At 41.4% G+C, this 26,475-nt stretch overlaps 9 protein-coding genes across 9 annotated transcripts; 3 read left to right on the plus strand and 6 right to left on the minus strand.

Annotated features, from left to right (window-relative positions):
- Positions 1–246: 246 nt before the first annotated feature.
- On the minus strand, positions 247–1,535 carry VTP21DRAFT_11501 (uncharacterized protein; the record flags this gene model as incomplete). Its single annotated transcript, XM_069390953.1, has 4 exons — positions 247–388; positions 458–613; positions 686–1,174; positions 1,243–1,535. The coding sequence occupies 4 exons, from the start codon at positions 1,533–1,535 to the stop codon at positions 247–249; spliced, it is 1,080 nt and encodes a 359-aa protein (XP_069252132.1).
- A 262-nt stretch (positions 1,536–1,797) lies between these two features.
- On the minus strand, positions 1,798–5,801 carry VTP21DRAFT_11502 (uncharacterized protein; the record flags this gene model as incomplete). The annotated part of the gene is made up of 15 exons (XM_069390954.1): positions 1,798–2,103; positions 2,166–2,339; positions 2,410–2,970; positions 3,040–3,133; positions 3,202–3,341; positions 3,411–3,736; positions 3,801–3,887; positions 3,958–4,207; positions 4,271–4,640; positions 4,708–4,940; positions 5,016–5,105; positions 5,166–5,285; positions 5,354–5,481; positions 5,542–5,581; positions 5,649–5,801. 15 exons carry the CDS (start codon positions 5,799–5,801, stop codon positions 1,798–1,800), a joined length of 3,072 nt encoding a protein of 1,023 aa, XP_069252133.1.
- A 150-nt stretch (positions 5,802–5,951) lies between these two features.
- Positions 5,952–6,841, plus strand: VTP21DRAFT_11503 (uncharacterized protein; the record flags this gene model as incomplete). The annotated part of the gene is made up of 5 exons (XM_069390955.1): positions 5,952–6,007; positions 6,068–6,238; positions 6,304–6,391; positions 6,448–6,632; positions 6,712–6,841. The coding sequence occupies 5 exons, from the start codon at positions 5,952–5,954 to the stop codon at positions 6,839–6,841; spliced, it is 630 nt and encodes a 209-aa protein (XP_069252134.1).
- Positions 6,842–8,814: 1,973 nt separating this feature from the next.
- Positions 8,815–9,705, minus strand: VTP21DRAFT_11504 (uncharacterized protein; the record flags this gene model as incomplete). The annotated part of the gene is made up of 2 exons (XM_069390956.1): positions 8,815–9,285; positions 9,367–9,705. The coding sequence occupies 2 exons, from the start codon at positions 9,703–9,705 to the stop codon at positions 8,815–8,817; spliced, it is 810 nt and encodes a 269-aa protein (XP_069252135.1).
- An 875-nt stretch (positions 9,706–10,580) lies between these two features.
- On the minus strand, positions 10,581–14,352 carry VTP21DRAFT_11505 (uncharacterized protein; the record flags this gene model as incomplete). The annotated part of the gene is made up of 21 exons (XM_069390957.1): positions 10,581–10,742; positions 10,809–10,943; positions 11,017–11,184; positions 11,249–11,391; positions 11,459–11,544; positions 11,631–11,761; positions 11,834–11,896; positions 11,960–12,058; positions 12,125–12,301; positions 12,365–12,430; positions 12,490–12,573; positions 12,640–12,716; positions 12,777–12,915; positions 12,983–13,041; positions 13,113–13,251; positions 13,316–13,567; positions 13,641–13,769; positions 13,846–13,913; positions 13,975–14,103; positions 14,194–14,237; positions 14,330–14,352. The coding sequence occupies 21 exons, from the start codon at positions 14,350–14,352 to the stop codon at positions 10,581–10,583; spliced, it is 2,373 nt and encodes a 790-aa protein (XP_069252136.1).
- A 176-nt stretch (positions 14,353–14,528) lies between these two features.
- VTP21DRAFT_11506 (uncharacterized protein) lies at positions 14,529–16,893 on the plus strand (the record flags this gene model as incomplete). The annotated part of the gene is made up of 8 exons (XM_069390958.1): positions 14,529–14,832; positions 14,903–15,036; positions 15,102–15,218; positions 15,301–15,371; positions 15,451–15,693; positions 15,753–15,843; positions 15,930–16,508; positions 16,564–16,893. The coding sequence occupies 8 exons, from the start codon at positions 14,529–14,531 to the stop codon at positions 16,891–16,893; spliced, it is 1,869 nt and encodes a 622-aa protein (XP_069252137.1).
- Positions 16,894–17,173: 280 nt separating this feature from the next.
- Positions 17,174–19,615, minus strand: VTP21DRAFT_11507 (uncharacterized protein; the record flags this gene model as incomplete). The annotated part of the gene is made up of 8 exons (XM_069390959.1): positions 17,174–17,295; positions 17,373–17,812; positions 17,886–17,929; positions 18,216–18,280; positions 18,439–18,540; positions 18,614–19,012; positions 19,118–19,237; positions 19,297–19,615. The coding sequence occupies 8 exons, from the start codon at positions 19,613–19,615 to the stop codon at positions 17,174–17,176; spliced, it is 1,611 nt and encodes a 536-aa protein (XP_069252138.1).
- Positions 19,616–21,532: 1,917 nt separating this feature from the next.
- VTP21DRAFT_11508 (uncharacterized protein) lies at positions 21,533–24,368 on the minus strand (the record flags this gene model as incomplete). Its single annotated transcript, XM_069390960.1, has 11 exons — positions 21,533–21,719; positions 21,794–22,068; positions 22,141–22,306; positions 22,376–22,713; positions 22,796–22,905; positions 22,960–23,039; positions 23,109–23,446; positions 23,570–23,857; positions 23,917–24,053; positions 24,126–24,231; positions 24,309–24,368. 11 exons carry the CDS (start codon positions 24,366–24,368, stop codon positions 21,533–21,535), a joined length of 2,085 nt encoding a protein of 694 aa, XP_069252139.1.
- Positions 24,369–24,766: 398 nt separating this feature from the next.
- On the plus strand, positions 24,767–26,018 carry VTP21DRAFT_11509 (uncharacterized protein; the record flags this gene model as incomplete). The annotated part of the gene is made up of 4 exons (XM_069390961.1): positions 24,767–24,911; positions 24,980–25,041; positions 25,103–25,205; positions 25,267–26,018. 4 exons carry the CDS (start codon positions 24,767–24,769, stop codon positions 26,016–26,018), a joined length of 1,062 nt encoding a protein of 353 aa, XP_069252140.1.
- Positions 26,019–26,475: the final 457 nt, after the last annotated feature.

Genomic DNA, 26,475 nt, shown 5'->3' on the forward strand with positions numbered 1-26,475 from the left:
ATTTTTCCTTAATATTTTTTATTTTTCCTTTTGGCGAACCAGTTAATGAGGTTCGGAGGGTTCGGAGCAGGGAAAAATTTACCAACTGGATTGAGCAGAGTTCCGAGTGGAACCCATATGAATATTTGGTTCAAGATTTATTAATTCTTTAAAAATTCGACGAGAAGGCAAAATAACAACCACAACAAAATATGAAAACAGGAGAAATGCGAAATAATACATATCCATAAGACAACAACGAACTTCTTAGTGGAATCCGCCACCCTTTCGACCGCTAACTTTCGTCTGCCTTCCATACCGTGTGATGCGTGCGTGCCTGAAGCGTTTTTGCGCCACGGCTACCGTTGGAGGAGAAGAAGGTGGAGGCGAGCTTGGCCCAATATACTCCCTATTATGGATAGAAAATTACGTTGATATCAGAAGAAGAGTGGCGCATGTTATAGATAACAATACATACGATTGAGACTTTTGTGAGATATCGGCGGTAGAGATTTCTGGTTGCTGATCTATATTAGTAAGGCAAATTGATGGCATGGGCACAGGAGTTTTCTCTCCTTTCGCTGCGAGAAGGGCAGAAAGCAGGCTGCGGGGTTTAATGCTCTCCTGGAAAGGACTAAAATATCGAATATGATCAATTATTAGGAGAGAAAGGGATGGCTGAAGTGTAATCTATCCGCCATTTTACCTAGTGTCACTGCCGAACAACGCTTCTTCACTAACAGGATACCGTTTGCCTCGGAACACGACTCCAAAGTCTTTACCGGACTTGAGGTTTGAGACGGAACGCTCACGCTCTATTCGGCCAGATGTCGACACAAGAAATGGATTCTCAGGTGAGTCCTCAGGACATACCAGCTCCTTCTCTCTCGTTCCCATTTTTTCAGCAGAAGAGGCATGGTTCTGTCTCTGGCTCAAACTGGAACCCGAGGCGGTTACATAGGATGCAGACGTCGAATTGGAAGTCGAGGTGGAGGTGGATAGAGTAGTTGAATGAGTGAGATACGGTTTCTTACAAGGGGGGTCATTTGTCGCTACAAAATTCATTCTGCGCTTGCGGTCATTTCTTGTATTGGTGTGGACATTATTGCTGACATTAGTAGTCGGCCAAAGTTGCCGGGGCTTGCATGTTAATTCTTCATCGCGGAAATCAATCGCCTCTATTCTCTTTCCTCGACTATATATGGTTACCAAATAAAAAAAATTAAACCGAATGCTACGATAAATAGAGATATACCAACTTACAAAACATAAATTAATCGTCCATTTTCATGTGCCTCTATTGCCCTGCACTTTTCTCTCTCCCTCTCCTCCTCTCTTGTGTTTGCTTCGCTTCCCCCTCTACCCCAACTATTGCATTCTGTTCCAAAAGGATCTGAAATTTCCGTGCTCTCTACTATAACAGGGCTTAACTTATTTACGCATTCTTTACCACCTTCATCCACTTGCAGTGGGGAAGACGGTTCCGGGGAGGGTATTGAGGTCTCGACAAGCGATTTAACTTTGCCTTTTTTGTTGGATTTAAAATAGGAGAGCATCGTAGGATTAGAACAGTAATGAAAGGCTCTCCCGCCCTGCGATATATTCCAATGTGTGAATAAAGGATAAATATAAATTAGGGGGGAAGCCCTCTGGTGGGTCTAGATAATTTATGATTCTATTGATTTGATTGCAATCAATACAGTCAAAAAGAAAAAAGGCGAAAATTTTTTATCGGGAACTAAACGCGTCGTGACGCGTTCGACTTAAACCAAAATTTAATAAATTAAAATTGTTGAGGGCTGGTTTAATTTATTTGCTTTAATTTTGCAATAACAATATATTGCTCTCTAGTACTTGCCGTTCTTCTTCAAGTGCTGCATGTCGCCTACGGTCCTTTGCTTTGGCTTCCTCAGGAACACGACTTTCATACTCTTCACGCGACATCCGCAGTTTCAGTCTTTCGATATCTTGGTTCACCTTCTCGAGTTTACGGGAAAGCTGAGAGAGAGAAAGATTTGACTGGGGGGTGGGAGTGGCAGGGAGGAAGATCTTGAGATTGGGTGCAACAGAATAGGATGCCGATGTTTTGATGATTTGAGAAAGTGCAGGATCAACGCTTAGATCCTGGATGGGTCATGTTTGCGAATGAGTAACGAGTATTGAACGAGTTTTAAATGAAGACATACCTCTTTGGATACAATTTGGAAATCTGCTCTTGTAAATGCTCGAATCTCCTCCAGATAGAGTCGCAATAAATTACGAGTCTCCTTATCTGAGGCTTCTACGATGAAGCTCGGATTTTTGGAAGGGCGGAGGCGTTGTCTTAACGATCTTGATCCGCGTATAACTCCGAGGATTGTCTATATAGCTCGTTAGCAGATTTAGATTAATTTATTAAGTATACATCAGGTTTCAATCATGCCAGCCTACCGCCATATCGCTCTCAATTTGTGAGTCTCGACATCGCCTATAGTCATCAGGATTGGGGTATTCGGACACCATTATTGAAGGCGGAGACGCCCTTTTCTTAATCTCGGCATATTGTTGCAAATGTTGCCATAGTTCTTCGGTAACGAATGGTGCAAATGGGTGAGCTAATCTCAAACTGGTATCCAAGCAATGGCCCAATATCTCCAGTGTCTCATTTCTTAATTCTTGCGTCCCTTCTTGGTTATCGTACAAAACGGTTTTGCTGAGCTCAACGTAAACATCACATAAATCCCCGACCACAAATTGTCTAATCGCTTCGGTTCCTTCATGAAGTTTGTGGGTAACAAAAGCCGTATCACATTTCGTCACTGTATCTTCAAGTCTCGAGAGGATGTATCGATTTGCAAGAGTAGTTGGAAGAGGAGGGGAGCTGGGGTTATAGGTGGTAGGGGAAGTCGTTGAGGAAAGATGATGCAGCGCAAATTTAACAACATTCCAAAGTTTGTTACAGAAGTGGCGGGTCGATATAACGTTCGAGATATCCATATTGATTTGACGATTCTTAAAAAACGATCATCGTTGAAAGGTGAATCATCCTCTTGTTAAGTGGTAATTGCAATTTAAACTCACCTGCTGGGTATAGGATACTAATGAAAATCTGAGCGCATCGGCTCCACACGTTTTGATTCCATCGGGAAACTCGTTCTCAAGTAAGGCAATACTTCTGTACTCATATTTGGATATAAGTATTCATCTTTTATCAAAACAGTCATTACATTGATCATTATATACCGGGCGACTTCTGAACTCGCTAAATTTCCACTTATCACACCCTCTTTCAACCTCTCCAGAGTTACTCCTTCAATGACATGCAGGGGATCAATCACATTTCCCAGTGATTTGGACATCTTTCTGCCTTGTGCATCTCTCACCTATTATCCGATAGTTGAAATAGTTAGAAAACTAACACACCAGGGACTCCATCAGAAATTATGTTGTACCATCGCGTGCAATAAGATATCTTTGAAGGGCACATGTCCCCCAAAATGTGTGCACAACATCACCATCCTTGCCACCCAAAAGAATAAAATATCCGTGCCTGTTTCTATTAATGTTGTTGGATAGTGGGTAGGAATTTTGGAGCTCTCTTTGCCGTTCCATCCAAGAGCCGAGAGGGGAAGTAGTGCTGACGAGAACCAGGTATCGAGAACGTCTTCATCCTGAGCTAACTCTACACTAGCTGAGCTTATGTTTTTGGTAGAGCAGAAATCATGCGCGAGAGAACGAGCTTCTTCTATTGAAGCCGCAGCTATCCAGCTTTCCTTTTCTACTAAGAAAATGCTTCTGTTAAAACCTTTCCAGCCATGAATAAAACCCTTAAGCTACTCAACTGGAGCCATCCTTCCATTTAATACGATAGGCAGGGATCCGATGACCCCACCACAACTGTCTCGAAATACACCAATCTTGGATATTGTCTACAAAGCAGCCGCCAGATCAATATTTATTTGAATTATGACGGCTAACTCAAAAAAGAAAACCGTTTACCTAACCATCGCCTCCACTCTTCTTTATGCAAAGAATGCATTCCTATTTCTCCCATCTCCACGGCCTCTAGTGCTCGCTTTGCTAACTTACTACATCGAACATACCATTGCGGTTGTACCATCGGCTCGATCACGTCTCCAGTGCGAGAACACCGTGCAATTCGCATGGTGTGGGAATCCTGTCCTCGGTATACTCCTGCGTCCCTCAAGCGTCGTATTATATCTTCACGGACATCAAATCTGTCCATTCCCTATGCAATAAAATATTTAGTTTAATTGCGCAGAAATGAGTACTACAATTTGATGGGTGATACCTCATATTCCGGAACACCGCAGTTTTTCAATTCCCCTCTCCTGCCAAGGATCCCCTCCACAGTCAAACCGTGCCTCCTTCCACATGAATAGTCATTGGGGTCATGAGCAGGGGTGACTTTGACCGCCCCCGTTCCAAACTCCATATCAACTAGATCAGCATCGCAAATGATCGGTATAGTTTTACCCAGCACAGGATGAATCACAGATTTTCCATGTAGCTCAATGTAGCGTGGATCATCAGGATGAATCGCAACGGCACAATCGCCCAGCATAGTCTCAATACGTGTAGTAGAGACTACAAGTTCTTTGTGCGAGGGAGTGGGTGTAGATAAAGGGTATGCGAACTTGTGCAGAACCCCGAACTCAACTCTAGAAAAATTGAAAAAATATAAATCAGCAAGACAAACTCCAAATACGAAGAGGATGGGTTATTTACGGTTTATTTCTTCCCACAAGCTGTAGCATAGTGCGCCCCGTAACTGTTTCGTAATCGACTTCAATATCTGATAGAGCGGTTTGTAATGCACAGCACCAATTCACAAGCCTCGTATCACGGTATATCAATCCTTCATTAAACAAGCGAATGAATGCATGCGTAACTGCTTCAGAGCGCTGTGCGTCCATGGTAAAGAAGAGTTTTTCCCAATCCAGCGACGCTCCTAACCGGTGCTAATAACGTTGAGGGATTGAAAAATATGAGAATATGTATAGAGGGTTGTAGAGTCACAAGCCCGTATCTATTACCAGCTGATATATGATTCTATCCCCATGTTTTTCTTTCCATTTCCACACCTCTTTAACAAATGCATCTCTTCCGATGTCAAGTCGAGTTACCTTTTTACAGACTAAAAGTTAATACCCATGAAAATTACCAGCGATTTTCTTCGGCCTAACCTGTCGAGATTTCATGAGTGACCGCTCCACCACAGTCTGGGTAGCAATCCCAGCATGATCTGTTCCAGGGATCCAAGAAACCGTATGTCCAGACATTCGATGCCAGCGAGCAATCGCATCCTAGATAATGCAAAAAAGTTGGAGCAGGTAAAAAAAATGAAATATAAAAAGCATTATTGAAAATTCACCTGAATGCTTGCAGTTAGAGCATGTCCAATGTGCAGATCTCCTGTGACATTAGGGGGAGGAAGAAGCATAGTGAAAGGCTCTTTTGAGATTCTGGAACCATATTCAGCGCTACTCGAAGAAAAAAATCCTGTAGAGGAAAATTCGTAAGCAGAAGATAATTTTGCTTAATATAGGGAGGTTAATGTGCCTTTTTGCTTCCACCAATCCTGCCAATCGCTTTCAACGACCTACACAGTTAAATAAAGCGAACATTTATTGAATTATACCTTTGGAATCCCATTAGAATTTCCATACCTTTGGATCGTAAGCCGGAAGAAACTCGTGCGTTGGCTTTGAAACACTCTCCTTATTTACTGCAGTTGATAGACATATCCTGTCCGTAATTATTAAATGTCTATGTCTCCACCAACTTGTACTGGGTCTTTTGAATCCTCTCGTCCTTAACATGACTCTGTCAAAAATAACAATATACTCGAGTATCTTTTGATAATTTATGTGACTGTTACATATTTCAGAAAACGACTTCGTCCTTCAACCCGGTTGAACCATCGCCACCATTTTCACACCGTGTTTTCTTAGCTTAATGTTGCTATAGGAATGAACCCTGAAGAAGATCGCGTCCATATATTAAGTACAGATGAGTTCAATCCAAGGTATATTATCCTTAATTTCCTTTCCATCTAAATTAACGGGTATTCCACCATTTTACAAAGCGTACAATCTGGTCTACGCGCAACCTCAATGACACAGCATCGCCTCACTCGGGCTGAAGCACTTAAAGGTTTTGCAAACCGTATAATCTATTCACGATTTTATACGTTTTTTTATCTGGGATTGGCAATCCTCAGCTTGATAAGTTTGGTGTTGTCCTTCGTGGAGCATTGGTATCAACGAATTCATTCATGTTTAGATGAAAAAGCAATTGAACATTTTGTATTTTTTTGAATAGTGCAACAATATGGTTCATAATTCTTGAAGTAGTCATCAATACCGCCCTTATTGCCGAAGTTGGGATCCGATGGTTGGCACTTGGCAGGGTATTGTATTCCTTCATCTCGTTTCATATTCAAATTGTATTCATGTTTGGAAACAGGCATATTGGAAATCTATCTACAACGTATTGGACGTGCTTGTTGTCGCTGTTTGTGCCATTACGGTCATTGTCCTTATTACCTCGGATTGCTCAACAGAGAGTCGAGAAGAGGAGATGTTTGATATCGTGCTTCTCATAATTCGGAATGCAGTGCAGTTCGTCCGCCTGGCAATTATGTTAAGAAAGTAAGCTAATGGGGAATTTTTGCTATTGCTCCTAGCATTTCCCGGATGGGTAAGCTAACAACTCTAAACTCAACGAAAGGAATAAGCGAAATATCGAAGCCAGAAATGCAACGATTGATTTTACTGATTTACGTGGTCCTAGCATCGAAGTGGAGACTCTAGGGGGAGACTATTTACTAGCGGAAGAAAGTGATGATGAAGTGATTTGAACGTGATTCGAACTTTCCTATTTTCTCTCGTTTCTACTGTATAATATGCCTCGCTACTTGGTTTTTGTTTCAAAACTTTGAATAGAATTTTCCGATTCCAATCAATTTCTCATACCCATACAATACAAGTTCAAAAATTCCATATACACAATGAAATAAGTACGCACTGCCAGGAAATATATAAATAAATACAATAAATAGTATTAAAAAAAATGGCGCTTGCCCAGTCAAATAAATATAGTCAATATATATACAATATGTACACAATGGACGAAATATAACACGTTCGCTTAAAGAGTAGAGCCTGCCTATCTCTAGGAGAAACCTTACAAATATACCCAGCGGACAGAATGAATCAGTACACTTAATAACGGCGCATTACGCGTGGACTACTTCAACGGTTCATTCAGTCCGACTGACTCCAAAGTTTCGGGCGCTACAGTGACTTCGCTATTCCTGGCGAAGAATCTGCGCTTCTCTGCCCCCATGTTGAAGCAACAGACCTGCCCAACAGCTAAACCAACAGTCAAGGACTTGATAAAGGTAAAAGCATTATTTTAAGCATAGTGTACTCACGACAATTCTGTCGTCCATAGTTGCTCCCCCTGTTCGCGTCGCATTCCTCTAGAGCTACGCAATCACAATTAATAGAGAGATAATATGCTCTCGCTAGTGGCACCGTAAGAAGCATAAGTACAAGCGAGAATCGCGTGTTCATTCTTATGAGAAACAGGATGGTTGAAATAATAAATGAGAAGCGACTACAATAATAACGTGTGGAGAAATGTTTGTAGGGGGGTTTATATAATCTCGCAGAGTCATAGGCATCCTTTGAGAAGTGGCCGATCCTAGTCCCACCATTCCTTGCCCATAGCACCTGCGGACCAATCTATGGCTTCGGAAACGGTGCTCCTGAATCCCCGGGGAAAACTTGTGATTTTGTTTTTTTCCCATCTTAAAGAAAACCCCGGCTTCCTGAACAAGTTGTATTTTTCTGAGGGTCAGATGACCTCCGTAGCGCCATCGTTCGCAGTGTTTCGCTGTTCAAATGACGCATTTTCACTATTGTTCCTTTTTCTTAGGCCAATGTTATTAACAAGGGATTAGAATGGGAAAAAGAGACGTGAATAAGAGAAATACCGCAATTGATATAACCTTTAACCCTATTTTTCGTATGTTAAAATGATTAAGTGGATTATGGTCGCAAACGTTTGATTCCAGAGGAAAGTTCGATGGGAACAACCTCATTATTCTCTCGATTTAACATAACCCGCTTAATAAAGACGGCGTTCTCTTTTATCGGTAGTAATACAACTGTGGCATCGAAAAGAACAAATATAAACCCAAAATAGGAAATTTCGTAGAATCCCTGTAATATGCCCTGGCAATATTGGAACTGTATACTCTTGTTTCGGAGAATGCTTTCACGGGATAATAAATAAAAAAACTCTTGTATCAAAAACACCCTTGTGTTGCGAGTAGTTCTTGGGTGTGATTTTGTATGTGGTATGAGCAATGATTTATTGCACATGATATCAGAGCAAACAAAAGGCTTCTTTAACTTCCTCTGTGGCTGGGAAAAATATCACTAATGGTTAACTGAACTCCGCATTTAATTATACCCGACTTAAAGAAAGACAAGAGCTAGAAACCTTACGAAGCAGATGGTTTTAGGAAGGGTGAGGTGAGTGAATGGACTGCTAGACCCAAAATGAAGCTAGATAATACTATTACTTTTTCCTTTATCCCTTTCTTTGTTTTCTACTTATTGACTATTTAATTTCCATTATTACTTCTTCACTTTATCCAGCAAGTTTTATCTTTCCCGCATTCATAAATCAATATGTTTCTTTTCTACCCTAAACACTTTAATAAAAAATCCATCGTATTTCATTTACTTAGAATTCTTCAGTTCACAAAATATTAAATAAAAGATATTCAAGAAAAGAAGAATAAATAAAATTTGATCGAGGTTATTTCCTACCAAGGATAAAGTAGCCATATCCTTTCACTTCACCCTCTTTAAGTGCAATTTCCTCTTGCTGCAAGAATTTTTTGAGCAATTCCACAATGAATGGGCTCTCTTCATCGCCCTTTAAAGCAACTTGGAAGAGAAAATGGTTCCAAAATGGAAAGTTTTCCTTGACCTCAACTTCTCTGAAAACTTTTTGTACTGCGCGGATCATATCCTCTTTAGTATGCAGAGGCGGTTCGTGTTTGCGCAAGACGAGATTAGCCCATCGCTCTTGGGGAGTAAATGGAGCTGCAGAAGACGATATGGGGGTGTCCCTGTCTTTAGAGATATCTATGACATTAGCGGCAGCAAGAAGATCAACGCGGTCGTAATAGAACCGCGCAGTGGGAGAGTCCAGTGGAATGCGTTCGAAATCTTCTGCCAGTAGAATGCCATTATTTCTAAGGAAGCTATGAGCATGTAGAACAGCCTAATATTAGAATGAACGAAATGGATTTCCATTAGAATTTGCCTGATCAAAATTACTCTACAAAATTTGCAGATACTCTACCTCTTCTAATGGGAATAGATGATGTAATGATAATTGCATTACCACCACGTCGAAACTCTGTTTTTCCCCAGAATACTTTAAGAAATCATCGTTCAAAATTTCGATTCCATTGGTATCGTCAATCTTCGCTTTCAAAATCGAAATGGATTTGGGATTTGGATCAATTGCAACCAGTGTTGAGCCAGGTCGCTCGACAAAAACGTTTTGTAATAACGCACGAGCTAATTGTCCTTGACCGCATCCAACATCGAGAATGCGAATTGGAGCAGGAGCGGGGGGAAGTAGAGGGGCTAAGAAATTGATGAAGTATTTATTGCGTACGGTTGCGAGATTCTCCATGATTGTAGCAAGAGTGGTCTTTACAAGAGACTATAAAGTATTTCTTTACAGAACAGGTGTTATTTTATTCCTAGGAATCAAGAGAACATTGGGTCTTTATATACGGCGGGTTAGTAAGCCGATCCGCTTCCGACTTATCAGATGAGATTAAAGATAGTGGAATTGGATACAACGCGCATAACACGTCATGTCGCACCCTGCGGAGCGCCGTCTAGCCATAATGAGTCATTTTTACCTATTAAATATGACCCTTCTCTTTATAGGTTTCTTGTTTTATATCATTTTCTCACCTATTTGTTGTATACAAGAAGTTGAGTATATATTATATTTTTCCTTACGTTTACGCTAATTCTACTCGCTACGATTCGTTACACAGGACTGGTTTGATCCAAGGTCAATGAGGATGGTCAGGTCAAAGGAATGAAATCACTAGTTAAAGGTTAAAGGGGTTGCATAATTTGTTAATAAAATACGCAATATCTCCATTGTTAAATGCTGCAATATAATCTTTCAAGCATTGAATTTTCTACCAACGACTACTAGCTAAAGTTAAATCGTCTCCTGTGGACCAGCTTACTCATCCCTTCTAATGATTCAGGAGACTCTCTCCACTTATATGGGATTGGCCAGCTTTCAATCCTAAATGCATGGTGAAAGTTGCCCCATGGCTAAGAAACTCACTAATTTTCAGGTGTAATAACAGAATTCCTAGTGTTATAACAATCATATGTGCGTCTTGGAATTTTGCAATAAATGTCAGACAATCCTTATGTTCAAGAGTCTATATTTAATTAAAAAATTGCTCTTTAAGAAATAATCACAGTGTGTACCCAGTCTGGTGGAAAAAATTTTGAGCGCAAATAATGGGCGCTAGCCTATGAAAAGTTTACAACCGGGAACCAAGGGTGATACTTGAACTCGAAACATACTTTCTTGGATTTTTCTGTATCAGAAGAGTCTGACTTAGAGAGCTCAGATAGTATCTGCTGGAGATTGATATTGTTGGCAATCGCAGTGCGAGTCATGGAGCGAACATCCTAAATGGTATGCGAACACCAGTATGTTATTCAGTGAATAAAACAAATGGTGCGAAAGACACTTACATTTACAAAATCTTCATTGCACAGCTCCGTGCGAGTTGCTTCAGCATTCATTGCATTAAGGTTATCAAGCACAGCGCGTGCATCCTTGAAGTCGTGATCGGCTGATTTTAGAATACCTTCCGGAAGAACCTTCGTCTAGAAAATAGTGAAGAATAATTATTTCTAATGCTTTCGATATAATAACAGCAGAAAAGAAAAAATAACATACGTCGGCACCATCCAATTCAATTAGCTTGCGATAGTCCTGATACGAAAGAGGAGGGGGACTTGAAAGCATAGAGAACATTCGGAACCGGTGCAAAAATCGGATGGATTCGTCATCAAAGTCAGGGCTTGGACGTCTGAGTTTTCCAGCCTGGTCTAAGGAAATAATAATCTACGAGAAAAGTGAATACGTAAATGCTTGCATTCATAACTCGTCACGGTAAAAGAGCCCCTACTTTGTATATTCCTCGGGACAAATTTTGCCGAGCAGAAGTCATAAGTGCAATTGACCGCAAATACGCTAGTGAAGGAGAGGGGGAATTCCCGTGGGAGCTAACAGTAGGCATGGATTTTTGTTTCTTCTTCGATTTCTTTAATGCTAAAAAGGAGGGGAAATATGTTTTATGAGGCGAATGAAATAGAACATTCATGAGCAAAAACAATACTTTTAATCGTGTTTGGCCGCAAAGATAAGACATTAGCAGTGCGTTCAATATGTTGCAGATGAACTCCTAAAATATAATCCAAATACCTACGAACAAGAAAAAAGAAGTGTTAAGTACTTGTATAGATTATCTGCTATTTCCGATTACTAAAATTGGAAATAAAATAAAATACCAATAAATCATTGTATACTCGTGCAAGGCATAAAGCTCTAGCTCAAAACCCAGATAGAGAATCTCTTGCATGATCCGCAGTTTCTCATGATAAAACCAGGATGAAATATAATATGGGTATAACTGACTGCCCTAAATTGTATGAATAGAGCAAGTAAATACTGGATTGAAAGGAGAGAGAAGATTGAGGTCAAACTGTAATACATTTAACATAACAGGACCACACTCTTGAAATGTATTTTGAAAATTGCTATCGATTTGTTCCGCCTAAGAAGGTAAAAATGTGAGCAGCAAATATATTATTGTTTCTTTTTGTGATCGTGATGATACCTCCTCTTGGCAGCACTCGAAATCTGGGAGTATTTTGCGTAAAATACGCCGTTGACGTGCTCGATTATGGCACATTATTTTGAACCTATCAGCATAAGGCTACATAGGAAATCGTTTTTAGTGTGGATGTAACGAATGGGCCTCAAGAAAAAGGCAAGACGCTACCCGAGATGCTCGTTCTAGGAAATCGGCAAGCAATTTGGTGGTTTCCAGTTGTTCTGGTTTATCTGAGGATATTTCAAACATTGCTTTTGGTGGGTCAAAAAATTCTGAAATTGAATCCCGAAGAAGATGGGAAAGGGGAAGCGTATTAAAAATGCGCTGATCCGGGCAAAAGATGGACTAAAGAAATTACAATTAATCTTCTAAAGACTTCACCTAATTCAAAGATATGAGGCAACCCACGTTTAGCTTGGAACGAGAAAATGGGCAAGGGTAAGGCTTTTGTGAGGCGAAGTAGCTGAAGAAATTCTACAGTAATATAAGAAGTCAAGGTGGTGATAATTAATACAGAGTTACAAAAAAGTTACCATGAGGGAATTGCAGGATTTGTATTCGACTACCCCGCAGATCTTAACTAAGCGCTGAAGTGTGCACGTAAGGAACTCGTAAGCCTACCCAAGTCCGCAAGAGTTAGATAACAGGAGGGGATGGGGAGCAATGTAAATAGCGAGAATCACCTCTTCGGTTGTATGGAGGGTTACAGGACGCGGAGGAGCCTGTGCTGCAAGTTTTCGATGGATTGTTGAGTCGAAGGCTGATAAGTAGAATTACTTGATAAGTACGTCGGAGTGTAAAAGGTACGAAGCTCACATACCGCTCTGTAATTCGGTAGTGGGGATGATTGATATCCGAATTTTTTCCATGCACTCCAAGGTGGTGAGAAGAGACTCTTTGGTCCTTGCCGGCACCATAAACGGCTCTGCCGAGAGATAAGTTAAGGCAAGTAGGAAGGACTTAATAGAAAGAAGAAGTTAGTAATTTTAAGTGGGTAAATTTTCTTGATTTACAAATAATAAATACTTTGCGCATTTGAATACGATTTATTAGCGCTTCAAACGCATTGATCTCTTTCTCATCTCCTTCAATATAGGAAAAGCTTCGTCAGTAATCTGCTAGTACTCATATGAGAGGTGAGAGAATGAAAACAAACCTTCGTACAGGCGCAGTATCTCCACTCTTCCTGGTCCAACTGACCAGTTGTATGCGTCATCAAGCAGATTGATTACAGTCGACCCGAGTATATGTTCAGAAAAGGACAATCCCTGTTTGTTTGTTGTGAAATCTTCTTCCTAGAAATTCGCTTTTGTATTCAATAATAGGGAAGCTGCGACATTCATATAAATGCATAAATACCTCATAGATGTTTCCTTTTGTCATCTCCACCCATATGGCTTGGGAGCATTTCAACACGCCTAGCACATATGCCTTCAGTGTCAGCCAAACCAGTTGTGGCGGAGGGGTGTTACTGGTGGCAACTTGTTCCTCGTCGCCCGAAAAATTGGTTAAGGGTGGTCGAACGGATTGGTCGGTTAGCTCCACAACATGGTGGGTGTAGAGACAAGTGAAAATGGTCTGAGAGAGAGGCTGTCCTGCAAGCCATGTTGTCTAATATCTCGGATAGAGAGGAGAGTTTAAGCAATAAGCATAAGAAATGTTCGAGTAGCTTTAAAATATATACCTCACAGGCGGTCAACTTATCTACAACAAAGAGAACCTGGCTAGGGGTTAATAGCTCAAATGGGTTGAAAGGTTCTTTCTCGGAATCCGTTTTCAACACCATCCCACTATCCATTTTCGGGTCCATTATCTAAGGCCAACGTAGAAAATGTTAAAAGTCCCAAAAGTATCAAGCCTAACATTCTGAAATCCGGAATGGTTATTACTTCGATAGCGCTCATTGCTTCGAATAAACTAAACGAGGGAGGATGTATCAGCTGGCCAACTCCGAATTCTACGGCCATTCATCTTAGAAATGTGCAAATAAACAAAGAACATCTAACTCTCTTAAATACCTTGCGTGACTTCATCCAGAAATGCTGTGATGTCCTTCCATACTGGCTGATAGCATGTGCTCTCTTCACGCCATGAATTTGGTGGGGATACTGGTGACGAAACTCTAAGGTTCAGCTGTGAAAGTGCACCTATTGGAAAGATAATTTACAGAAGTAATTTTAATTTATATGAATTCCCTATTCTCTTCACGTATATACTCTAGCTATGAGATAATTTACTTTGCACTCCATTTGTCGATCCCCCTGTAGTGTCATATTGTTCTCTGGTGAAGATGGAGAGGGAAAAAAAAACAGACGATTAATAATAGCAAATAAAAACAAGAGAGTATAATCCGAATGTACAAATGACAATTACCCTGTATCCCTCGCGTCTGTCATGATCCTCAAGGTCAATATCTCTTTCGGCCGAAATCGATATTGGGGAAGCAAGGAAACTTAATACACGATTAATACCACCTTGCGTCATAAGCCACAGAGTAGTCACCTCATAGAGCGTGACCGGAAAATAATTGCCTAGTAAACACTTCGGTTTGACTGCTGGCCACCGCGACAGAATGACGGATCAGGATTACGATACAACAGAGCAATCAGCCGAAATCTCGAGTAGTCAGGAGGTCAGGGAGGAAAGCCCACCTCAAAAAATAAGCAAAACTATCCAAGCATTTCCTGTTTTTGAACAGAAAAAGCCCACAGCAAAGGATATAGCATTTGCGAAGTCTCTCGGAGTGCCTGAGTGGCTTGCCAAACCTACACATGTCGATCCGGAAAACACGACTTCTGTAGACGATGTGGGCGTTGGTCTTTCATCCCATATCATTCAAAGATGCAAAGAAGTTGGGATTGAGGAGCTATTTTCTGGTATGCAAACTCGTACCCACTCAAGACGTAGCTATTTACCCAGTCTAATATGCTTGCCATATTTATAAAGTACAAGCTGCCGTTATTCCGATTCTGTTTCGTTCGCGACTTCTCTATGAACGACACCAGCACCCTTCAGATATATGTGTATCCGCTCCAACCGGGAGTGGAAAAACACTGGCCTATGTTTTACCTATCGTCGAGGTAAATGTTGCATTTTTTTTTCATTAAAAAGTTTACTATACATCAACTCTACACTTTCTTGGTAGATATTGTCAAAACGAATTGTCACACGACTACGGGCCCTAATAGTCCTTCCGACAAGAGATTTAGTGTTGCAAGTCAAAGAAGTGTTCGATGCATTCTGTAAAGGAACAAGTTTGAAGGTGTGAACAGATATATTTGATCAGCTTGAATTCTTTTAGCCAGTGACTATATTTTTCCTCCACGGAACTCTTGATGATGTAGGTTACAACTGTCACCGGTCAACATTCATTTGCACATGAACAATCACAGCTTGTTGACACATCTCTTTCTTGGTACATAGAATTATTTCTCTTCTTTACAACCACTTTCAATGCAACTCACCTCTATCACCTTTCTTCCACGTTATATTAGTCTCGATGGGGGTGCTTCGAAAGTTGATATATTGATTGCTACTCCAGGGCGTCTCATCGACCACATCAATTCCACCCCCAATTTCACACTCCAGCATCTCCGCTTCCTCATCATTGATGAGGCAGATCGCCTGCTGAATCAGAGCTACCACGACTGGTTAACCCACATCCTACGGGCATTAGAACCTCCATCAGGAGAAGGTATTGAGAAGAAAATGCTAAAAGTACCCTTGGATAACCTAAAGTAAGTAGAATGATTTTCACTCTCTGGGAGTTCATTTAATATTCAAAATTTTGCGGTAGACTTCCAATACACGATGCCGTTGCCCCACACTTTATACCATCTCTATTCAGTATCCCCGACACAGATCTCACCGATCACAAACCACCCATAGTAAGTATGACTATTACTTATCGCTTTTGTCAGCTATTCAATTTATTGAATGGAGTGTACTGAAAAAATGCTGGTTTCAATTCTAGGTTCAAAAGCTCCTTTTCTCCGCTACTTTAACACGCAACCCTGCAAAGATTGCTAGCCTACATCTTATTAATCCGCACTATATTGCGGTTCAATCCTCCGCTGCTTTAGGGGTGGAAAATGTCAAGTACACGACTCCCTCGGGACTGCGGGAGCATATGATTGTATGTGAGTCGGCTGAGAAGCCGATGATTGTGATGCATTTGCTCAAAAATGTCGGAATCAACTCTGCACTATGCTTTACCAAATCCGTGGAGGCCGCACGTCGACTGTGTAAACTGGTTTCTCTTTTCGATGATATTGACAGAAAGAATGAGGGAGTTGGAAAAGTAACCGTTGCGGAGTTCTCTAGTGAGCTGGACAAAAAATCCCGCACCACACTACTCAAGCGTTTTGCCCGTGGAGAGATACAGCTTTTGGTATGCTCGGACCTTATTGCAAGAGGAGTTGACTTGGAGCGAGTGCAGGTGGTCATCAGCTATGATGTACCTGTTTTCATGAAGAAATATATTCACCGTGTGGGACGAACAGCGAGAGCGGGCCGAGAGGGTGATGCGTATACCATCGTTGAAACTCAAGAGGTAAATCAATATTGATCTTCTCATGCAACAACACTTAGCTGATTCTGTGTAATAGGCGCGTCATTTCAAGGAAATGCTCACCAAAGCCAACCATCTTGACAGAGTCAAGAAAATGAATATTGGGAAGCCGATCTTAGATGCAATGATGCCGACCTATCAAAAGGCACTGAAAGCGCTGCGCGACACTGTGACGGGTTCGAAAAAGTCGGTTAGAAAATATTTATTAAAGGAAGGCGAAGATCAGAATGACGACGAAGTGACCGAAAGTGAGAGTGAGAGTACGAGTAGTAGAGAGGATGAAAGTGAGAGCGAAAATGAAAGTGAAAGCGAGAGCGAGAGCGAGGATAGCTCAGAAAATAAAAGCGACGCGATGCAGATAGATTGAAATCTTCGAAATTATATATCCATTGTAATTTATTGACCTTACAGAGAAATAAAATAATATAAAGTATAAGTATAGAGTAGATAACACGACTTTTTTTGGGAAATCAGTGCTAATCTGGAAATCAGTGTTCGTAGAACCTAGTCACATCTTATCATGAAGGCAATCAAGGTCACTATCCCTTTAAATAGATGTTCCATAATCCTCCCCCTAGCTTACATAACCACTTGATAAAACTCTAACAAAAAGGGTGAAAAATTTTGTATGGTAGACACTAGAGGCGTTATGAGGAATTTCCACCAGGAGGGTTTGGCTGGTGGTGCCCACTGTACTGATAGTTATAGTTGCCCTCAGTAGGGTAAGCACCTCCATTTTTTGCAGATTCATCTTGAGGTAAATAATATCCTTTGGCAGAAACGACCGAAAATAAGTCAATTAGCCTAACTGGTAGGCGAGCGATATGCATTAAAAATGCGGCTTACCCTGATATCCGCCGTTCCCCGATTCTGGATAGGCATAATTTTCTGAACTCACTCCATATCCATTATTTGCATTATCTCCTGCATTATTTCCATACGATGCTAAAGAATATCCTTGTCCATAATATGCATTATATGACCAATAGGGATCTTGAGAGTATTCTCCTGGTTGTTGAGGATTTGATTGTGATTGTATTTGCTGCTGATTCTGATATTGCCCATAGTATTGATTGTATACCCCATTTTGATTATTCCCGTTGAAACTATCGTGTGATTGTGACTCAGGACCACCCCCTTTGGAATTAAAATCTTGTACGAGCTGAGTATTGCTATAGGAAGGATAGTTAGCTTGTGGGAAGTTAGATGGGTGATTTCGAGCATGGGTAGAGGATTGCTTGTTGCCATAGCTAGCTCTGTAAGAATCATTGCGTTGAGGGGGGTACCTATGTGAGATGAAAGCAAACCAAGAGTTAGTCGGCCCCCTCTATGCATTTTTAGCAACCCCAATCAACCTACCCCACATTTCCGGAAACGCGATGCTCACGCATACCACGATCGCGCTAGTTGACCCAAGTATGAATCGAAGAGACATCATATTCAACCGCAAAATAGAAAATGTAACGAATCACATAAAAAGAAGCCGAGCAAAATATCCAATATAAATATAAGGTAGAGAGAGAGTCAATATTGCGCTTCGTTAGCATATCATATTCAACCTCAATATCTCTAGCCATCCACCGATCTTTTCCCTCCACCACTTGATCCCAATCAACGCATCCAACTTTGCGAAATCTCAGCTCAGGAGCAGAGATATCAACGAAAAAAATAAAAAAAAATAACATTTACTCTAGCAGTATCGACTTTGTCCTCAATCAATTTACGAGCATAATCAATCATCTCAGCATTTGAACCTAGATCAGAGATAGGCATCCTTTCCAAATAAATAAAGAGCGAGTCGTATGGGGAAGATATTCATCCATAAAAAAAAATCACTTTGCCCGTGATTTCAGGAAATAGATGAAGTGATAGCCACTAGAAATTTAGCAAGCAACAAGAGGGAATAATTTACCCATAAGAGTTATTTTTCGCTCTGTGCCTGGAGGTCCATGTGCCTGTTCGATCTGGACACGAACACTAGTTTTTGCCTCTATGCCTTTAATGGTTTCACCACCTTAATAATAGATTCAAGCGAAGGATAAATCGTGAAAATCTTAACAATAAATTCCATCGCAATTAAATAATACCTCGCCCAATAATGAGGCCCACGAACTCGTTTGGCACGCTTAACACAAGCTCCTCCGCTTTCCGTGCTTTATCACTGCCCAGTCCAGGACGAGAATGCGGACGAGAATAGGAGGGCGACTGGTCGTGTGAAGCGTAATTTGATCCATCGTATCCAGCATCACCAGACATATCGTGCTTTTGATAGCCGCCGTGGTTTGAGCCCCGGTCCCTTCGGAAATTTGGAGGTGCAAATTCGCGATCATGGCGACCCCGTGGTTGGCCATGATCAGCCGGGCCGTTTGAGGAAGGAGAAGCGTTACGGTTCTCGTAATCAGGCCTCCGATAATGCCCACGAGTAGCTTCGGGCTCATCAGCATATGCAGAACCATAATGGACGTCTTCGAAGGGAGCGCCATTATCTAAATGAATAGACGTATAGTTATTAATATTTGTAGTCATTAATACAAACATTTTCGTGCTTCAATTTTTTTTTAAAAAATAGGTATTTATAACTATTGGCTCACCATCATAAGCCGATCGTTTTGCAGATCTCTCCCCTTTATAATGATCGTCGTGCGACCCGCCTCGATAGTACTTATTTGAAGTTTGATCAGAGGTAACATAATCATATGATCGTTTTTGTCCTACGCATATAAAAACGTCATTTTCAGTACAATGAAATGGTTATGCCAACGCTATTCACCAGGATAATTTATTGTCGATTCAGCATTCTGTGGCCAGGAAGAGGTTAAGTTAGATTGACCATAATATAGCGCTTCAGAAGGTACTTGGGCTTTGCTCGCTGTAAGATGATCATCGCTACTAGCTGTGGCAGGGGCAGATTCGTTAGCTTGGCCTTTCGCGCCTTGCATCTTCAGTTTGGCTGCTATTGCGCGTGCCTTTGCAAGGGCATCGTTAAATTCGACTTTAGTTTTCGAGCTGTTAGAAGAGAGAGAAGGGGGAGGAGGGACTGCATTGTAAGTTCGGGAATTAGCCGTAACGTCTGGTGGGCCACTATCCATGGCTTGATGAGATTGAACGGAGAATAATAATGATAATAATAGTAGTTATAATTCATGGTTATGATGCACAAAATCGGTCTCGATCTCTCATCTACCCTCAACTAATTGGATATTTGGGGCATAGATGAGATATGCGAAGGTTAATCAAAATTGACAATCCATAATGCCCTATTCAACACGCCTTCTGTCGCACGACTCTCCTAGGTGCTCCCTTATACACCCTATCAAGAAAAAAAATCTGCAAAAACAGGACGCATTGGCTTGTACAGCAAATCCCCACACACTCTATTATGCATGATAACGGGGGAAAAAATGCCTTTTGTTTTTCTGTTCATTTCACATACAAGCTCTTCCCATAAAACCCATGTGGCCAGTTTCTGTGGCCGAAGCCGTATTAGGAGGTTTGCTTGCCCCACTAGCACATCCAAGCGCAATGATGTAATAAGCGCTTTAAGTCGGCAAGCATTGCCCGCCGAAGTTGGAGGGAAGTGCCAGATATGGCGGAGGTGGGCCTTGACGCAGCTGACATTATGGGGTAATGTGAGAAGAAGAGGCCTGATGGATCTGAAATTCAATTTTGCTCGGATTTTGGTTAGGTTACATTTCTCTAGTAATCCGACTTATATTGACCTATGCTGTGAACTCTAAAGATTTGTTTGCAGCTCAACTCTCTTCCCAGCTTTCCTATCGCTTGTGCGTATGTTTTTTTTTCACACAAATATGAAAGCGTTAGCCTTCTCCAAGCTAAAAGGCCTGGAGCGCCCGAGAAAGTTGATTTAGCTGCATTGTCGTGGGGGCAGGGTTGGTTTGGTTGCTTCTCGAATTCCCTAAACTTTAGATGAATATTTCTTCTCGTGGTAGAGTTTACCTCGAGCAAATGACAAACTCAAGCTTATTTCTGCACTTGGTCTCCTTTTTTCACATTCTTTGCTTACTCAATCATGTAGCCCTTCATGGGGTCCAATACTGCTGCCGCAGCGTATCAGAATCAGGATCTGACGAAGCCCCAAGGTATTATGGTATCCTACTCCATACGATCTCGCCCCATCTTGTCCGACCTCGAGAAAATCCTAAGGGAACAAGTAGCAGGGGAGGGGAGAGGAAGGGAAAAACAAGGACATGCACCAACTTCTCCCCAGATGTCATGCTGAACTATATCTAAACTATACAGCAGCATATTGAGCTCGCGCTCAAGGAGTGGGCAAAGTCTTAAAAATTCTGCATAAAAATGAGCGTTTATAAACCGTCGCCCACTTGTGCTCTTTCCTTTTTTTCCCCCTTTTCCCCTGTCTCAGCTCGCGCCGTGGCACACTTTTCGAAGGTCCCCTCCCTCTTAACCAAATCGAAAGTGAAGCAGAACGAAGAGAGCAAATATGACGAAAGAAGTCGTCTGGGTTCCTTTCTGCTACTGCCGAACTTGCGGAAGTAAGTGGCGAGGCATTTCCTGTTGCACGTTCCCCAGCCCTAACCAGATTCTGGTTTGTCGGAACTGCGAATGTGCGTACCCTATGCATACATCGAATTGCCAGCATCAGTGATCGAAGAATACTCTGTATTCCATCTGCGTATATTGGCGGGCATTCTCTCTCATTCAGCCTTCCTTCCCGCCGGCAAAAACTAAAAACAAAAACCCATGTTTGCTTTGATACCTTCTATAAACATCTTCTTTCCTCTCTTAGTTTCAATCTATTTCGCCGTCGTGTTTCCATTATATAATTATTTACTCGCATCATTATTTAGTCTCTCTACTTGTGGGTAAACAATATGCATTGATTTACATTATTTATTTGTTATTTACAAAAGCTGGCGAAAAAAAGTCTCTGAAATAAAGGCGTATAATGCAAATGATATATAGTTCAGAGCCATTGTGGAGATAAATAATTGTTAAAATATGGTATCATAATCAAACAATCCCGCTTATTCTGAATGTCGTTCCCAATTCAACACAGTTCCAAACATTCGGTACCTTATCCGCACATCCCCCAATGCATCCAGTGCCTCGTATGATTTGATATAACACTCGAAGAATGCCGGCTTTTCTCCGTCAAAGAGCGTAGAGAGGCACTCTTGCATGTTCATAAGAGCGGCGTTATCTTGGTAAAGGCTAATAAAACAGAGATAAACAATTCGAATCAATCCAAACCTCTTTCTTTTACCCAAGAGTCATAATAAACTTACTTTGAAGGGGGTAAGTCCGCCAAAAAATCACATGCATCCTCTCCATATACAATTACCGGCATCGTCGAACTTTCTTCATCCTCAAGTAAGAGCACGAACCGATATATATAGCATGGTTGCACCTTCTTCTCACACACTACGCAAGAGAGGGCATCGATATCCGACCTCGGTTCATAGGTGGTGTCACAATTACGACACATGGGGCGAGTAAAATCCTGAAGCTGCCGAGGAAGAATATCAACCACGCGTGCACGAATTCGGAATTTATTCACTATCTACTCAACGCAGGGTCAATCGATCTCTCCGTTAGCTACCACAATGTGGCGTCTATGAATTGAGTCACTTACTTGATCACAAGCAAATATTTCTTTGAATGTTGATAGGGGTGCATCCGAATCCACTAGTGTAGTGATGCTGGGAGAAACTTGAGACGCAGGTGGTAGTGATGGAATCTCGTCTAACATGGTTTCTTCCCATTCTCTTTTAATCTCCTCTCGATGCTTTTCCTTTCGCCTATTTTTTTTTTGTCGGTTTTAGAAGTGGCAAAATAAATCAGGTATTATCTTGCATCAAATCACATACTCAAGTATCTCTTTCAAGATGGGATCATTCTCTGCTATCTTGCGTACCATAACTCTCTCCGGATCAGTCTTATCCCCGTGCACTGCTACAACTAAATATCCATCGTCCATTCGTGTTTTTCCATTTCGTAAAAATACAAAATCTCCTGGGGCAAGATCAGTAGAGATCTCTGCATTCTTTTCCCAAAGTGTTATGCGAAGTACACGACGACCCATGATGCTCTGGTCGGGTGATATTAGTTGAGTATCCTTGAGGAGCTCGTTGGTTGTGTAATCAGTGACATAAATAAACGCGTAATTGGCAGAGGCGGAGGACTGCATAGGAGATATCTCCAGGATCTAAGGCAATAAAGAAGGTGGGAGGAGGGGAGGGGGCGATTTAAGTACTCAATTATGATCTCAGTATGATGGATCTCATTACTTCGGCATAAAGGTCCAGATACATTCCTGGCTGCAGATTCGAGATGAGCTCCACCCGGCGCCCGTGTGCACTTGTCTTTGTCGACAATTGCTCGCCTGCATACCACCTAACTATACCTTCACAATTAGAACCGAGCGAAATGAATTGAATAGATGAAGCATCACCATTTATTTTAGGAGGCGGAGAAGTGTTAGACTTTTGCTTCCATAACTCTTTAATTTCTTCCTTATGAGCTCGTCGGCGCCTAAACAGTAAAATAGAAAATTCAATGACGTGGTTTTATATATATTTTAATGGCCGCTACGGTTTTTACTTCAGCAGTTCCCATAGATTCATACTCCCTTTATCTACTATACTAACGGACACTTTTTCAGGAGCAAGTTTGTCGCCATGAAGAACTAACACCAAGAGTCCATCGTCAAGCTTTGACTTAGCATTTCGTAAGTAGACGAAATTTCCGGGTGAGAGTTTGGCAGCGAACACTGCGTTTTGATCCCAGAGTGTCCCACGAATAACCCGCTTGCCCATCACACCCTGTTCAGGAGAGATAAGCTGGACATCTTTTAAGTGCGTGTTCGTCGTGTAATCCGTGAAGTAGACGTAAACATAGTTAGCACTATTGAATGATTGTAAGGGAGAAACCTCCAGCACCTTAATAAGATGTGGAAAATAAAGATATGGTTAATACTACCCGCAAAAAACCATTCAACTATTACGCGGAACTTCGCCTCCATGTAAAATTGTGACGCCAAGTAACCGAAGACAATCTTTTACCTCTGCATAGAGATCCATATACATTCCAGGTTTGATATTCGCTATTACCTCCAATTTTCTTGAATATCCACCCATGGTCTTTGCCGTCTGCCTTTTTGATATGGTTAGGTCGCGCCACCATGTACGCAAAACTCGAATCACTTTTGATTCCTCAGGGCCTATTATGAGACGTGGTCGCTTATTTCCAATTGAGTAACGTGGGGCGCTATTCTCATTTGACGCTTCCAGTACAACCCATGTAGCGTCCCAAGAAGATATGAGCTGGATTTTTCCTTGAAACATTTGAGCCTACAAGTAAAGGGAAATTAGAGGAAAATGTAAAGAGCGCAAATGGAGATTATTAGTACCTTTAAGCGATGGAATAAAACAATATCGCCCACATCACGTACATCAGGAAGAGCTGAAATACTTTTTGCGAATATTAACACGCGTACTTCTTGGTCTTGCTTGGTGGGATCAACAATTGTCATTGAGCGGCTAAAATCTGCAAAGAAAGTTTACAAACCGTTAAAAGGAAATTAATAACAAGCATTATTAAAATAAAGAGGTTCCGTACCGCTTCCTTTTGTTGGCTGAGGTGGTTTAGCAGAGGAAACAACGCCTATGATGTCAACGATCACCCCAGGTTGAAGGGTGGCAAGTGTGGTATATTTGTTATTTTGCTGATATAGTTTACCGCGAGAAAACATTGAATATCAGTTTAACAGCAACGTAATACATTTGTGGTGAGCACACTTACAGCATATTGCAAAATCACGGACACAGGATCAAAGTCATTTATACCCACCGAGGCTGTCATTGGCAACTGGTAAGTCTTCGTGGTTTTTTTCTGTTACTATATTAAATCGGTTATCCCCCATTGGATAACTCTTATAGATCTCTCTCCCTATGAAATTGAGTTCCCTTGCTTCAAAATCTCTGCCATCTAAGCTCCCCGAAATTTCAACGCCTGTGCTCTCTTTTTAGGATCCTTGTTCTCCCTTTTTGACAGGTAACAGCCTGTTTTATTTTTAAATGCAAATACAGATAGATGCCTTCCCCCCATTAGCACTGTGATTTTTTGTCGAGAATTTCACAATTCAGCCGTACTTGATTATTTAACTATTTATTCGAGTGGGATTCTTTCCCCTCTTTTCTCATTCACCTCGTACTCACCGCTGTTCTGTCTTCTGGGCTCATCCACCCTGCTCCCCACTAATGGACCAGATGAGCGTGGATCCTACCCACGACGCAAAGTATAACATGGAGAAGCACAATTATTCTTCTGGCTTCTCTCACCGCTCGCCTACGCAGCAACCAAATATCTCGCAGACTACGGTCATGCTGCATTATATATTGTGGGGTAAATATAAAACAGATTACATGTGGAAATGAAGGATTACAGAATATTAACGCGGTGAAGTTGAGAAGAAAACAAAGTTCTTATTGCGGCTTCGTCGGCAGCAATATGTGGGGTGCTTGGTGGCTTTCCAGTAAGAGCATTGATAGCCGGGATTAGAAATTTTAAAAATGCCTCACTAATATGCTCTCTAGTTTGATTCTATAAAAACTCGCATGCAAACCCACAATTACAGATCCGCATTCGATTGCGTTAAGAAAACGTATGCGGAAGAAGGGCTACACGGATTCTTTCGAGGTACAGTTTATAATGTTTTTTAAAAATTAAACGAATGCTTCATTTTCCGTTAACTCGCTAGGTATGCTCCCTCCACTTGCCACTATATCCGTGATCAAATCCATCTCTTTTTCCGTTTATGAGGGTACAAAGTCTGCATTATGTACTCGCGCTGGACTCGCTTTTCAAGACTTTTCCATTCCTTCATCAACGGCTGTGGCCTTTGTCTCTGGAGCGGCCAGTGGATCTGTAATATCTCTCTTGAGTTGCCCCCTCGAGCTTGTAAAAATTCAGAAACAACTCGAACAATTACTCTGGACACGGGAGCATGCCAAAGCGCCGGATGAAAGACAGACCAGGATACATACAACGAGTTGGCATTCAGCTAAAGAAATAGTGCGCTTGAAAGGCGTCAGAGGATTATGGTACGGCTTTCCTTCTCACTTTGCACGGGATGCCCTCGGCACTGGGATGTATTTTGGAAGCTATGAAACTTGGAAGCGCGTCATATCCGGCCCCGGCAACCCCTCTGGACCATTGACTCACTTCTTTGCGGGTGGCCTCTGCGGTATCTTTAGTTGGCTGATCATCTTTCCGATTGATCTAGTCAAGTCCATGTATCAGAAAGAGGCGCTGAGCCCCCGAGCTGCCTACAAAAATACTTGGCAGTGCGCACAGGCGATTTTGAAGGAGAGCGGACTGGCTGGCTTCTATCGTGGCATAAATGTAACTTTAGTCAGAGCCTTCCCTATACACTCGTTAAATTTTCTGGTGTATGAGCATGTGCTGAAGATGATTCGAGTGTATACCAATAATGGAGAGTGGACGCGGTAGGATTTTGCTTGTCTAGAAACAGTTTTTTTTTGTTTTTTTCCTCCACCACCATTTCCATCCCCCCTCTCTCCGGTTACTTTGTTTGCTTGGATGTGTAGAAAGGTTATCCAGTTCCCATTTTTCAATATCTTGTACCAATAATACTTCTTTTCTTTTTCTTTTTTCTTGCTTTTCCTATTGTTTTGCTCTTTCCTTCTAATTTCTGTTCTATTTTTGACCTATATTCTTTTTTTTTATACTTTTTTCAAGCCTCTATTTGAATTTAATGACTCTGATCCTCATCCTCTCCCCTCTATACTCAAAAATATATCCAAATTTCTACAGGTTAGAATATCAGACTTCATCATCTCTTGATCTATATGACATTTGACTTGGACTATTCCGTTTTCCGAAAGTGCGCGATTGAATTAATATTGTTATGTTATTCATCTTGTTTCCATGCCACATAATCAGCAAA

The sequence above is a fragment of the Calcarisporiella thermophila genome, assembly GCF_041956535.1.
Source record: "Calcarisporiella thermophila strain CBS 279.70 unplaced genomic scaffold VTP21scaffold_9, whole genome shotgun sequence".
In the NCBI taxonomy this organism is placed as follows: Eukaryota; Fungi; Calcarisporiellomycota; class Calcarisporiellomycetes; order Calcarisporiellales; family Calcarisporiellaceae; genus Calcarisporiella; species Calcarisporiella thermophila.